We start from the raw sequence: 13,234 nt of genomic DNA on the forward strand, positions 1-13,234 counted from the left end.
AGTTCAAGATCTCGATAACAAAGCAACAACAATAGCAGCAGCAGCAGCCGTAGTCAACCCCGTAAAAGAAAACATCAAATCAAAGAGCTCGAAGCTGCCTTTAAGGAGTGCCCTTACGTGAACGGGAAACGAAAAAAATGAGTTGAGCCGGAAGCTAGGAATGGAGCCCTTGAAGGTCAGGTTTTGGTTTCAAAACAAGCGGGCCCGAGTGAAGGTTCGAAGTGAAAGTCATGAACTTGCGTCTCTAAAGGAAGAAAATGAAGAGCTTCGAGCAGAGATCAAGAGGTATAGGGATGCTCTTAACATCGCTATTTGCCATGTCTGCAGCAACCCCATCACCTTTGGTGGCATGTTCCTTGATGAGCCACATCTGAGCATTGAAAATGCTCATTTATCGATTCATCCTCCCGAGCAAGTTCTCGCACAATCGGATTTCGTTGGGGATACATCCCGGAAAGTTGGCCTTGCGGAGGCGGAACCGATGCCCTTCGAGGGAAGTGACATGCATCACTACAATTGGAGTTTCCACGATGTCACGATCGGCCAATTCAACACCGATGAAACTCCGAATCCGTAGCCTACATGAAGCTTGAGTTTTTATTATGGGCTTTCAAAATATCACTCTTTTGAGCATTACTAGCCAGCCCTTACGAATCCTCAAGGGGAGTAGGGATGCACGAATGAATGTACTGTTTGTTACTGAGTCCCCATGTGAGACATTCTTCTTTTTACGCCTAGAGTTAATCCGAGGGCAAAGAACAGTACTATCCATGAATATCATCATGCTTAAATGCGTGAATTCCTTGTCAGATTTTGACTGAATGCCGAAAAGAAAAGCATTGAAAGCCTTCACATAGGTAAATGCGAAAAGGTTTGAGGAGGGAAATAATTGTCTCGTTCGGAGAGAAAGCGAAAAGATTTGAGGGCTCCTCCATATCGGAAAAGAAAAAAGATGACAGATTGAGTGAGAGACAAGAGTTATTACGAAATGGATCCAAGGCACCAAGACCAGAAAGGAGAGAAAAAGCTGTCCTTTTTCGTAGGGAAAGCGAGAACCTATATGCGAGACTAACAGATCAGAAAAAAGTTTATAAAGAACTTGAAGTCTCCATGCACCTAATGACCTCCAGAACTCGTCACGAAAGGTCATCGTCGCTTTTGTGATTTTCGGGCAATTTGTTTTTGCAAGTCCAAAAACATCTAAAGCCCGATCTGCGGTCGAGATACCCATTTCGGTCTACATATGGAAGGTTTTAAAAGAAGTACACGTTCATTCCAGGCGGAAATATGGGAAGCTTCCTATCCCGAGGATCTGCGAGTCATGGCCATTGATGGCAACCCCGTTTCCCTCTCAATCCTCGTTGCTATGCTGAAAAAGTGCATGTACAAGGTTTCAGCTTATGCGAAAGCAACGGAAGCCTTACAAGTGCTGAGGCAGTACAAATATGATTTTGACATCGTCGTCACAGCCATGGTAGGGATCGACATGGACGGTCTCGATCTCTTAAAGATCATTGATTCTGAGTTGAATATACAGGTCATCGTAGCATCGGCAAGTGATGATCAGCAGTTCATAACGAGGGCCATATTGCATGGTGTTCGATACATCCTAGAGAAGCCGGTCTGCGTTCGAGTGCTCCAAAACATTTGGCAGCATGCTGTAAGGAAGCAATTACTCGAACAAAAAAACTATGGCCAAGCCGACGACGACGATTTTGTCGAAAAGAAAAGGCCCCTTTGGTCCGCCAAGCTTCATTCTATATTCATTGAGGCGGTTCGACGGCTAGGAATCAATTCAGCACGACCAATGGCTGTACACAGAATAATGAATATAGACGGACTCACCATGCAAAGTGTCACGAATCACCTTCAAAGGGTTAGAGATAAGGCGAGGAAGCACGATGCAGGTTGGGACCAACACGACAGGACCAAAGTTGATTGGAAGATCAATACCGGGAAAATCTACCGAGCAAAAGGTACTCGGCCACTTCCCAATCAAGAATACATGTCATACCAACCTTCCGCTGGTGGTTCTAGCAGCAGAACAGTTGATCATCCCTACAAGTTTCCGAGCAACGGCGGAAGTTCAAGCTCAAGGGGTCGGGCTGCTCACGGTGAAAACAAAGTGGGAAATCCGTCGCTAGTGTTAGCAAGTAACACTACCCAATTCGAGTATCAATCGGAAGATTACTTTGATGATGAGCTCACCACATTGATCAGCCGGTTCGGAGCTGAAGGACCTCCCGAGTTGTGATCCGAAGCAAGTGATTATGGATCCTTGAACAACGATCGTTGGTGTATAATCCAAGACAAAATCAGTCGATCATTGGAATGGCCAGCAAGAGAGGTGGAACCAATCTCGCATGAATACTTCTTTGATTCCATGTATAGTTCCCCTGCGTGGGATATTTTTTTTACTTTCTAGCTGTCTAGAATTTGCCTAGAGTTAAAGGGCGAATTTTCTCCTCCCTTATCAAATGCGTGAGTTCCTTGTTAAGCTAGGCCTGTAGCAAATCAATTTGTGGACGACGCCCCTGAACATCCGTAAAGAGAGATTCCGAATAGCCTTACTTAGGAGAATACGAGTAAAAGACCAAGCGGGCTCAAAGATGGGTAACTCCGTATCGTCCCAATTGGCTCTCGGTCATTCCAAACTCTAAATTATGCTTATTTTATTCTCGATGGGGATTGCCAACTGTTTTGAGAACAATATAGCAAAAGCGAACCAACCGTGGACGCCAACATCACCATAGCCTGGTGGTTGGGGGAATGACAGTGGTCCGAGGCGTCCCAGGTTCGATCCCGGGATTTGGTATAAATGTACAAAGATTAATAAAAACCTTTTTGCTTCGCAGTTCAATGCCGATTGGAGCTCGGCCCGGATGGTTACAAAACCGGAGAGATAACATCCCGGACATACAATCCGATCCGGATGAATCGATCTTTTCAAATTCAAAGTTTGCAAGGAATACGTACAAGGGTAAAGCGGTATCGTTTCAACTCGTTTAGAACATGAGAACGTACATTAATGCTTTCCCTTTTGATTTTTACAGGGTCACTTTGCCTTTCCGGATAGGGAAGTATCCATTCTCCCTGAAAAATTAATGAAATAAGAAATTCCTGGAGCCTTTGACAATCTCATGTTTCGAACCGGATAATGAAGTTTTGCAACTCATTTGCATGAGCGGGGGCAACTCCCAATCCACGCCCCTAAGAAGTTTCTTATTTGCTTGCGAATTCTGTCCACCAAGATAAAAAGTTGCTACATTTTATATGCTCAAAAACACTCATACATTGCATAGTTTGCGCATGACTGTTCCTCATGTTTAATTTACCAACTCTGAATAAGGAATATGAACTACATAAGATACATCGAATGTATGGAATGGGGCGAAGGCGAGGATGATGAAAGGCAATCCTTTCCCAAACACGTCCAATTTTTTCAGGCGAGATGAACGGTGGCAAAATTCCGCATTCCCCGAGGTAAAGAGTTTTCTCGCAAAAGGTACGATAACCGAAGTGACGGAGGCGTTCATTTCTCTATCCTAAACACTACAGGGTTATCCATTGATTACCCATTTTGAGCGGTGGTTTCATTTCTTTACCCCCTGTCAAGAACCACCCTACATCGGGGTCCCAGACGAGTTAATTCTAACAAGCAACACGAGGTAAATGGTTAGAAATTTTCTTGCTCGGACTAACATTAATCTGCGGGTGTTTCTTTGCATTTATACTCGAATTTTAATTCAAGTGCCTTAGGATGATGAAGAGCATTCTCTTCTCTATCCTATACACTTCATTCTTTGCATAGCCCACTTGAGCCTGCAAATTCATTTCTTAAACCCCTGTTGGTGATCATTTGCTCATTCCAAAGGCGAAGATAGCATTTTCCCAAGGATTAGAATTGGAGATGGTCGAGTCAACAGAGAATTCCCGAATGATCATTATGCTTGTTGTAATTCCTGGTCCAAAGTCATGGGATTGTAAAAAAAAGGAGAGGCAAACTCGCTTAAAGGAGAAGGGCCCGCTCTCAAAAAAAAAAAAAAAAAAAAAAAAAGCAAAATAAAGAGATGTCGAAGGGCTCTCAAAGAAAAAGGAAAAGAAATCTTTTCTAGAAAAAAAGAAGAAAAAAAGAAAAATGAGAGTCGGGAGTAAGAAAAGCAAAGGCTGATCTCATATGAAAATTTCAAGCATAGGAAAAGCAAAGTGCCTACCAAAAGTAAGGCCAATGCACATTCATTTGTAAAGTACTTCTGAATTTTGAATGTACATTTTTGCATGTTAAGTTGTAAATTCCATGTACATGTTTGCATTGTGTCTCTTGCAAATCCTTGACGAGACACTTGTTGTGAAGAAGACTCCCCAAGAAATCGGTTTGTAAAGTGCAATTTTCAGTAGAAAACTACCATCCCTCATTCAATGATGGTATTCTTTCGAAGACATTTCCGGAAGACCAAGATCGGTGACTAGTCGGCGATGATCACCAACGTCAAGCCCCTTCTCATTTAATTTCCGAGCCAAAACGAGCCTTTTCGTTCCTCGGTCCCCAATCCTAGCCTACGTTATAACCCTCCAAAGTCTCTTCGATTAGGGCACTTGAGTTAACGTAGAGTTAAATGATTTTAAGCATCACTCGAAGAAGTTCGAGCAAGATTATTTCTCTCTCATTTTTGCGGGATTCTTGACTTGTAAATCCGGAGCAAATGATGAAGAAATTCATTTCAGCGACCTTGACTCAACTGGAGTCCCCTTTGTAAACCTTTGACCTAGCTCTCATTACGGTCCTAATCAAGACCTCCCGGATCGACTCGGTCGTATCAATTGCGAGATTACTTGGATCCTTATCGAATGCGATGATGGAAAGATTGAGTGATTTCTCTTGAATCCTGCAGACAGGGATAAATAGCTTTTCTCGAGAGTGAGAGAAAGCCCTTTCGGACTGAAGTCCCCCATTCAGCTCACATTCGAGGTATTCGTAATGTGAGAACCTCCCTGGACAAAATTGGTAATGCAAACTTGACAGAATGGTTATGCATGAACCATAGTATGAGTGATTGCATTATACTCATTGTTGAATATGTTTGTGTGTGTTACCTCGACATTCTATGATAGGTAATACATTCCCGATGTTCGAGTTCCCTCCCAAGGTCTCGAAATTCATCCAAGGATTATTGAATGAGCAAGTTTTGTTGGCAAATGCCTACCGGTGCGATACGGCCAATGCGCCGTTCCTTGATTAATCGTTTGGAGAACCCGGGTAAGTTTTACGAACCCCTTTTTAAATTAACAACTCTTCTCATGATAGTTGTTATGATTCAATTCGAGCAATATGCCCCTTTTGTACTTATCGATTCCATTCGATGGTGCTCCTATCAAATATTGTTCAATTCGGGCAATATGCCTCTTCCGTCAAGTCGTGTAGACATATGCACCGGCGATCTTGACATCTTATCAAATCATAACGACGTAGCTCTTATGGTTTCAATCTCAGGGCGTGAAGACATATGCACTGGCGATCTTGACATCTTATCAAATCATAACGACATAGCTCTTATGGTTTCAATCTCGGGACGTGAAGACATATGCACTGGCGATCTTCACATCTCTTCAAATCATAACGACGTAGCTCTTATGATTTGAGTATCGAATCACGAAGACGTATGCACTTGGTGATCTTGACCTTTAGTCGGCTCATAATGACATAGCTCTTATGATTTTCGGCTCCTTTATCAAATCATGAAGACATAAGCACCCATATTTTTGATCCAAACCAAATCATAACGACGTAGCTCTTATGATTTTGGTTCCCCCTTTATCGAATCGTGAAGACATATGCACTTGGCGATTTCGACATTTAATCAACTCACAACGACGTAGCTCTTGTGAACTTGATCCCACTTCTTTCGACTCACAACGACGTAGCTCTTGTGATCTCAAACGACACACATATCTTGCGCTGTCTTGCATTAGGGAGAAGTCTACGATAACGAGATAGGCCAAATACCTTAAAATCCTTGCATCGCAAAAAGAAGCTTGGAAATTAAGAGAACCATTAGCTTACGAAAAATTTGGTAAAACAGGTATTCTTGTATGCGATCCATGTGCGGGTTTCTCTAACATGAAAAAGGGAAATTATGACACGTGTTATTTACAGGTCTTGCATATCATGCATCACTTCATTACATAAAAAATGGGATTAAAACTCCCGCCAAAAAGTTCATCCATAATTTGCACTGTCAAAATTTAGGATTCAATTTTGTCTTTGAGCGGAACCTCTACGAGCCTCCACTCAAAGAGGGGCAGCTGTTGATGCCTAAATTTTGATTAATCTATTTTTTGCATAAAAATTATAAAAAAATCATCTCACATATTTATTTTTAGCGTACATTGCATTGGCATATAATCGGGCAAGCGGAACACTTAATTTAGCATGCGTCTAGACTATGCACGGGATGGAAAAATACACCGAGAAGATTTGAAACTTCAAGGACTGTATTGCAAATACTTAAAATTTCAGTGGACTCGTATTGCAAATACTTGGAACTTCGGGGATCAGTATTGCAAATACCAAAAGAAGATGAAGAAGGGAAGATGATGAAGGGAAGATAATGAAAAGAAGATGAAGAAGGGAAGATGATGAAGGGAAGATAATGAAGGGAAGATGAAAATGGAAGGTGAAGAAATGAAGATGAAGAAGGGAAGATGAAAATGGAAGGTGAAGAAATGAAGATGAAGAAGAGAAGATGAAGATGGAAGGTGAAGAAATGAAGGTGAAGAATGAAGGATGAAGAACTTTGCCTATAAAAGAGAGAGTTCTTGAGAAGAGTTTTAGAAGGGAGAAGTGGAAGAGAATTGAGAGAGAGAGTAGAAGAGAATTGAGAGAGTTTTTTTAGGGAGGTGGAAGAGAATTGAGAGAGTTTTGAGAGAGTTTTTGAAAGGAATTTTTAGAGAGGAAAAAGAGAGTTCTTGAGAAAAATCAGAAGAGAAAATTCGAGAGTGAAGAAAAGAGTTTTAGTCGAGCATCATCTTCGACGAGTCCCGACACATATTTCGCCCCTTGCAACCCAACAACGCCATTGCTTGCCATTTTCGACGACAGCCGCGTTCTTCCAGCTCCGAGATCTTGAAGGGAACTATAACGTGTATGTGAGTAAGATTTTGTGTAATAGAAGGTAATCCTTTCCATCTCGATCTACAAAAAATGTAATCGTTTGGTTTGAACATTTGTTTGTTTATTTTAGACATGCCACGTGTTCCAAATTTTAGCATTATTACATGTTAATTTATTTTTATAAATACTCGTGACTGGCTGCGTTTTCTTTCTTTCTAAATCACCCATGGTGTATATCGTACAAAGTTCAATGTTTTACATCCCCATAAAAAAGAAGAAAAAACCAAAAAAATTGCATCTTTGAATTTCAAGCAAAATCCATCAAAATAGCCAAATCAAATATTTTTCATGAAAATGGTACCGAAAGGGCGTTAGAGAAATCTGACGTAACCAAATCCCCGAATTCAAAATCTCTGGTTCGCGGAAATAAGATAGTTTTCTCCCGCTATTTTATTTAGGTTTCTAATCAACCTACCAAAAATGATTAGTGGCGGCTCCAAAAAATGAAAAATCTTTTGCAAGATAATCACATGAACCATAAGTTGCGATTTGGTATGGACTTGGGAGAGTCCGAGTTAGGTTAGTTAATTAATTAACCTGATAATCCATTAGCCCAAAAATTAACTCGTTTATTTTTTCTAGGTCGCGACAACTATACAAGAAAAAGTTGGTCCCCTCAAGACAATGCTTTTCAAGATAACCATCGATTGACGCTATTTTATTGCCAATAATTAGCAATGGAAGATAAAAATGGCTTACAAAGGCGTTCATTGATCAACAAAACCGGTTAGGTCCCGGTTCAAAATTAGCTCGGTCAGATTTTACATTTGCTGCTCTTGAGTGAACTCATTGTGATGAGTTTATGCACACAATGGAGCAAAGGAATTCTTTAGGGGCGAAATTTCAATTGACTTTCATTTGGTAGAATGGATTTTTGCAATTTGTATTTATGTGTGTCTAGCTAACCAGATTGCATAAACGTCTTGTGATAATTGATACATGGAGTTGTTTCTTCAAAGAAGACTGCGAGGAACTCATCGAAGGTTACGCCTTGCTTTGGTCTTTTGCAGGTAGAGAACGTCCCTAAAATCCTAACACAGGAGACAAACCCTAACAATAAACGAAGAAAGAGACAAATGCAATTGTTACATTGTATCGACGGCGCACTTAAGTCAACTCAATTGAGCAAGAAATAATGTACGATCACGACATTTGCTAAATTTTCGAAGGTATAGTCATCAAATATATTAAATTGAACATATTTCATGGTTTTCATCGCCGAAAAACCTTATATATTGTCAACGCATAGACTGAAGAGATTGCGAAAGAAGAGCTAACAAAATCATTCTTTGCAACAACAATGAGGCCTTCTCAGCTCTTTCTCTTCGTCGTGCTCTTTGCCGTTTCTCTGAAGTCAACACAAGCAATCCGACCATTCGAATGCGAGGTCTTTGACAATACCTCCGGGACACCGGACACCCGGTTCAGGGGAGAGGTCGGAACAAAGTATGGTGTGGAGACTTTGGTAGCTGCCACCGAGTTTGTCCTCAAGACATTCAGTCAAAGCGAGACGGGGGGGAGAGGCTACGATTTTGTTTTGCTGGTCGTCGAGAGCTTTGTCGCCAATGGCAGACCCTTTGCCATTGCAACCACCAATGGCAGCCGGATATATGTGAATGCGGACTACCTCCAGATATTCCCCGGTAACATGACGGATGAGTTCACGGGGATCGTATACTTCATGAGTGGCCTAGTCTGGGAATGGACAGGCAACGGCAATGCCCCAACGGGCCTCATAACCGGGATGGCCGACTACATCAGGCTAACCGCTGGATGGCGATACTGGGGCTGGCCTCGTAGAGGTTCGGGGTTGAGATGGGATGAGGGGTATGCGACCACGGCAAACTTCTTAGAGTTTTGTGAATTGCTCCGACCAGGGTTCGTGTCGGACCTTAATGCCATGATGATTGATTCCTACAGCGATGTATACTTCTGGGAGTTACTTGGAAAGTCTGTGGATGTTTTGTGGGAGGAATATAAGTTATTCTATGGAAGCCCTGGACCAGCACCAGCCCAAACCATCGGGTACTAAACCCTTTTAATACATAAGAAGGCCATCTTTAGGTTGGTTTCTTGTGAACAAATAAATTAACCGTTCAATAAGTCATGTTGAGTAAGTGCAAATCAGGATGGGGTTCCTGTTTGAAGTTTGTAATGTCTAATGATTTCCCTTTTTGTTTTCTGTTTTTGCTGTTGATTCAAGCATGTATTTCTTTTCCACAAACGTCTTGCTTAAAGAATCCTCTTATGATCACTTGCCCCATCCAAGTTCTTTTGGGTGATTTTACTTTTAGGTTGTTGAATTTTGGCCTTTGTATTTTAGCTCCTAAACTTTATTGTCTGTCATAACATAGAACTTTCAACATTATATCGATGTCTTAACTGGAATTATTACTGAGATAATTATGCAATTTAGTCATTCAGAATGGCATAACAGGACGAAATTACAGGATTTGCTGTGACTCCACAATGAAACTTAGCGATATGACCAAGGATGAATTTCATAAGAAATAGAGAGTTTTGTAATGGTTAAACAATAGCAATAATTCGTTTCTAATTAATTTCATTTCATGATTTTTATCGCTCTAAAGCTCGACTTTACGCATGCACATATCCTTCCTTCAAAGGGACCTAACTTCCTATAATATGAAAAAGATAACATTTTTAAGGATGCGGCGAGTTCTCATTTTACTTTGATCCTCTCCACGCCAAATGACTCCTCTCCGAATCCTCTCTCTACCCCGAAAGCTCAAGCTCATCATTTTGTCCATGGTTGTCAATACCTCACAGCCATCGCACCTCGACGGTCATGGCGGAGGTTGATGCTCCCAGATCTGGTGACGTCAACATTCATCGAAGAGAGAGAGAGAGGCTTGTGTGTTTTGGTGACACACATGCAAGTTATATACCTTTCGACATACTTTTATTTATTTCACTATGGTTAGTTTAACATACTACGTTGCTAATTTATCATACGAAGTGAGGCTTTAATTTTCTTTTAGCTCGGAATGAAACTTTATAGAGAAATAGATACAGTTTGAGAATTGGTCTTACATACTTAGAAAATGCTCAACGCAATGTACACTAAACGACGTGCGTATTCTTGTAGACATGAAAGGCGAATCACATGCGTACCCAAGAGAACCAATGGCCAGCAGAACATATGATTTCCCCTCTTCCTTCCTTCGCTTTTGTTTTAACTCTTAGTCTATAGTGGATGATCATCTATGGCTGCGCCGACATCGGCACTGGAGCTCCATCGCCTTAGGCGGCCATCCACCTCAACTGCTGCCACCCCTCCGATGCCTGTAGTTTTTTTTTTTTCCTCTCTCTCTCTCTCTCTCTCTCTCTCTCTCTCTCTCTCTCTCTCTCTCTCTCTATACACACACGCGTCTGTGTTGCCTGCGTGCATGTTGTCCGAGGTTACAAGTCGCAACCTTGAGCCTGAGGTTTTTTTTTTTTGGTCGCAGTCTTAAACCTGAGGTTGCCAACCATAAGAAACCTCAAAGCAGACACGGGCATCGAGGAGGGAGCAACAAATCGTATAGTATGAGCGACAAACCAAGGAACTGCAGGAAAATTACTAAAAAAACTATAAACTTATTGCAATTATGCGAATTCAGTCCAATTTCTTTTTTTCTGCCAATTGAGTTTTAAAAATTTTCAAATTTTGTCAATTAAGTCCATCCGGCCAATTTTAGTTAAAAATTGATAACATGGACCCCAGCTGTCCTACGTACTACTACCGGCGCCGACATGGATTTTTTTCTGTCTTTGTTCTTTTTATTTTTAAGGACCGGTAGAGCTGCCGGCCATTAATGATGGTTACGACCCACACCCGGATCTGAGCAAGGGTCGCGAGCCCTCACTAGCTATCACTTTCATGGCTGTCAAGCCATTAAGCCTCATGACCATCTCGGAGCTCGAAGCTCTTCAGATTTGGTGGCTTAATGCTTCACCACAGAGAAAGTGGGGAAAATTATCAAAAAAGTCATAAACCTATTGAACTTTTACAAATTTAGTTCTAAACCTTTAATTTTGCCAATCCAATCCTAAACCTTGTGTATTTATGCCAATTCAGTCCTAAACCTCTTGTATTTATGTCAATTCGATCCATTTGGCCAATTTTGACTGATTGGCGTTAACATGGATCTAGTTGGGGCTGATAGGGCAATTTTTAAAAATATTTTAATAATTTTTTTCAAATTCTTTATTTCTTTTTTTTTTTTTTTTTTTTGTTTATCTTCATCCTCCAACGAGTGCCGGCGAGGTCCATCGGCGCTGCCACAATTGGGTGAGGTTGGCCTTGCCCGGATCTGAGTGAGGTTGACCTCGCCTAGCCATGGCGTTGCGCTACCATCGCCGGGCTAGCTCGGCCTCAATCGCCGATAGCCGAGCCTCGCCGGATCTAGGCGAGGCCAAGCGATCGGAATACTAGATCTGTCCATGGATGTTGACGTGAGCCGAAGCCATTGTTTGCTTTCAAATGATGCCTACGATCGGATTCCTATCATGTTAGCTTTCTTTCCCCGCTTTATGTGTCTATGATCTTTAGAGCTCTAGTTCAGGTTTCGTGTTGGTGAATAATTTTTGGTTACTGGTGTTGAGTGATTTGGCCGCTAGCGGAAGTGTGGTGATGATCGTAATTGGCCAATGGCGAGATTGGTGACGGTCGTCGGTGTCGGCGGTGGCCGATGATGGCCAAGGATGGAGGTTGGCGGCGATGCAAGCAGGTGCATGCAAAGGCTTGGGAAGAGGTGTCGTGAGGAAGAAGAAGAACAGTAAGTAAGAAAAGAAATAAATTTTTTTTTAATAAATATTAAAATATTACTAAAAAATTTCCTGTCAACACCGACCGGCTAAAGTTGGCTAGATGGACTAAATTGGCGCAAACGGTTTAGGACTGAATTGGTAGCAAAAAATAATTGAGGATTGAATTGGCAACATTAAAAGATTTAAGATTGAATTGACAAAATTAAAAAGTTTAGGACTGAATTGGCAAAAATGTAATAGGTTTAGGACATTTTTGACAATTTACCCGAGATAGTGAGAGGGGTTGTTTAGAGAGGGTACTTAGAGAAGAATGGAGAGAGAAAGGTATTCAACGTTGACGAAGAGGAAAGCCTTCAGTCGTCCGAAGAAGAGTTTGGATTCTCTTATAATGGTGCCCTAAGGATGGCGTGCTGACACGTTCTGGTGCCTCTTGCGCCTTCTCGGTGTAAGCCGAGCTCCGCCGCTCGCCCGCACCGGCCTACCTACACAATGCCTTTGGTCTCCGGCCATCAGATTTTGGATGGACAAAAAGGAAAGGAACATAAAAATTATTTTTTGAAATTATAAAAAAATTATAAAAAGTTTTCCCTAGATTTATTACATGAAAGTGTTTTAGCAATATTATTTTTTAACAAATTCTAAGAAAGAAGTGTTTCATGATTTGGTTAAATATAGATATATTTAAATAACACGGGTTGGGTTAAGTATGGATCGAGTCGGGTATGAAAATAAGTCAAAATGGATTAAATTGATCAATATAGGTCGGACAATTTTTGAGCCGACTCGACCTAAACCTAATTCAATCCACTCGTTTAACACCTCTACTTCTTAGGCAGAAGGCAAATCACAAAGCGGTACCCAAGAGATCCAATGGCCAGAACATATGTTTTCCCATCTTCCTTCTTGTTCGCTGGACTCCTAGTCCATTGTGGGTGCTACCACGCCTTGTTTGCGCGCACATTGTCCAAGGTCGCAACCTCAAATTCGTGGTCTCCAGCCAACAAGAGACCCCAAAGCAGACAGAGGCATGAAGGTGCAAAACTGAAATTGATTCGACATAGTAGAAAGAATTATGTAACTTTGTTTTTTGGTTTGCCAAGAAGAATGGGGGGAACTCATCGGAGGTCACGCCTCGCGTCGGACTTTTGTAGAGAGAAGGCGTCTCATAAGTCTGAATACCTGAGTCAAACCCCAACTAGAAACATGCAAAAGAGACAAATAGACAACCAACTTAACAATTCAATCGAGCCAAAGATCTGAGATCGAGACATTTACTAAATTTTTTAAGGC

The 13,234-nt window shown here is 41.5% G+C and overlaps 1 protein-coding gene across 1 annotated transcript; it reads left to right on the plus strand.

Moving 5' to 3' along the window:
* Window positions 1–8,471: 8,471 nt before the first annotated feature.
* On the plus strand, window positions 8,472–9,203 carry LOC125314089. The gene has a single exon (XM_048275544.1). It carries the CDS (start codon window positions 8,472–8,474, stop codon window positions 9,201–9,203), a length of 732 nt encoding a protein of 243 aa, XP_048131501.1.
* The last annotated feature ends 4,031 nt before the right edge of the window (window positions 9,204–13,234 follow it).

The sequence above is a fragment of the Rhodamnia argentea genome, chromosome 3 (genome assembly GCF_020921035.1).
Source record: "Rhodamnia argentea isolate NSW1041297 chromosome 3, ASM2092103v1, whole genome shotgun sequence".
Taxonomy (NCBI): Eukaryota; Viridiplantae; Streptophyta; class Magnoliopsida; order Myrtales; family Myrtaceae; genus Rhodamnia; species Rhodamnia argentea.

What these genes read in the sequence shown, in the direction of transcription:
- LOC125314089 (XM_048275544.1), top strand. Translation starts at nt 8,472, where the DNA reads ATGAGGCCTTCTCAGCTCTTTCTCTTCGTCGTGCTCTTTGCCGTTTCT.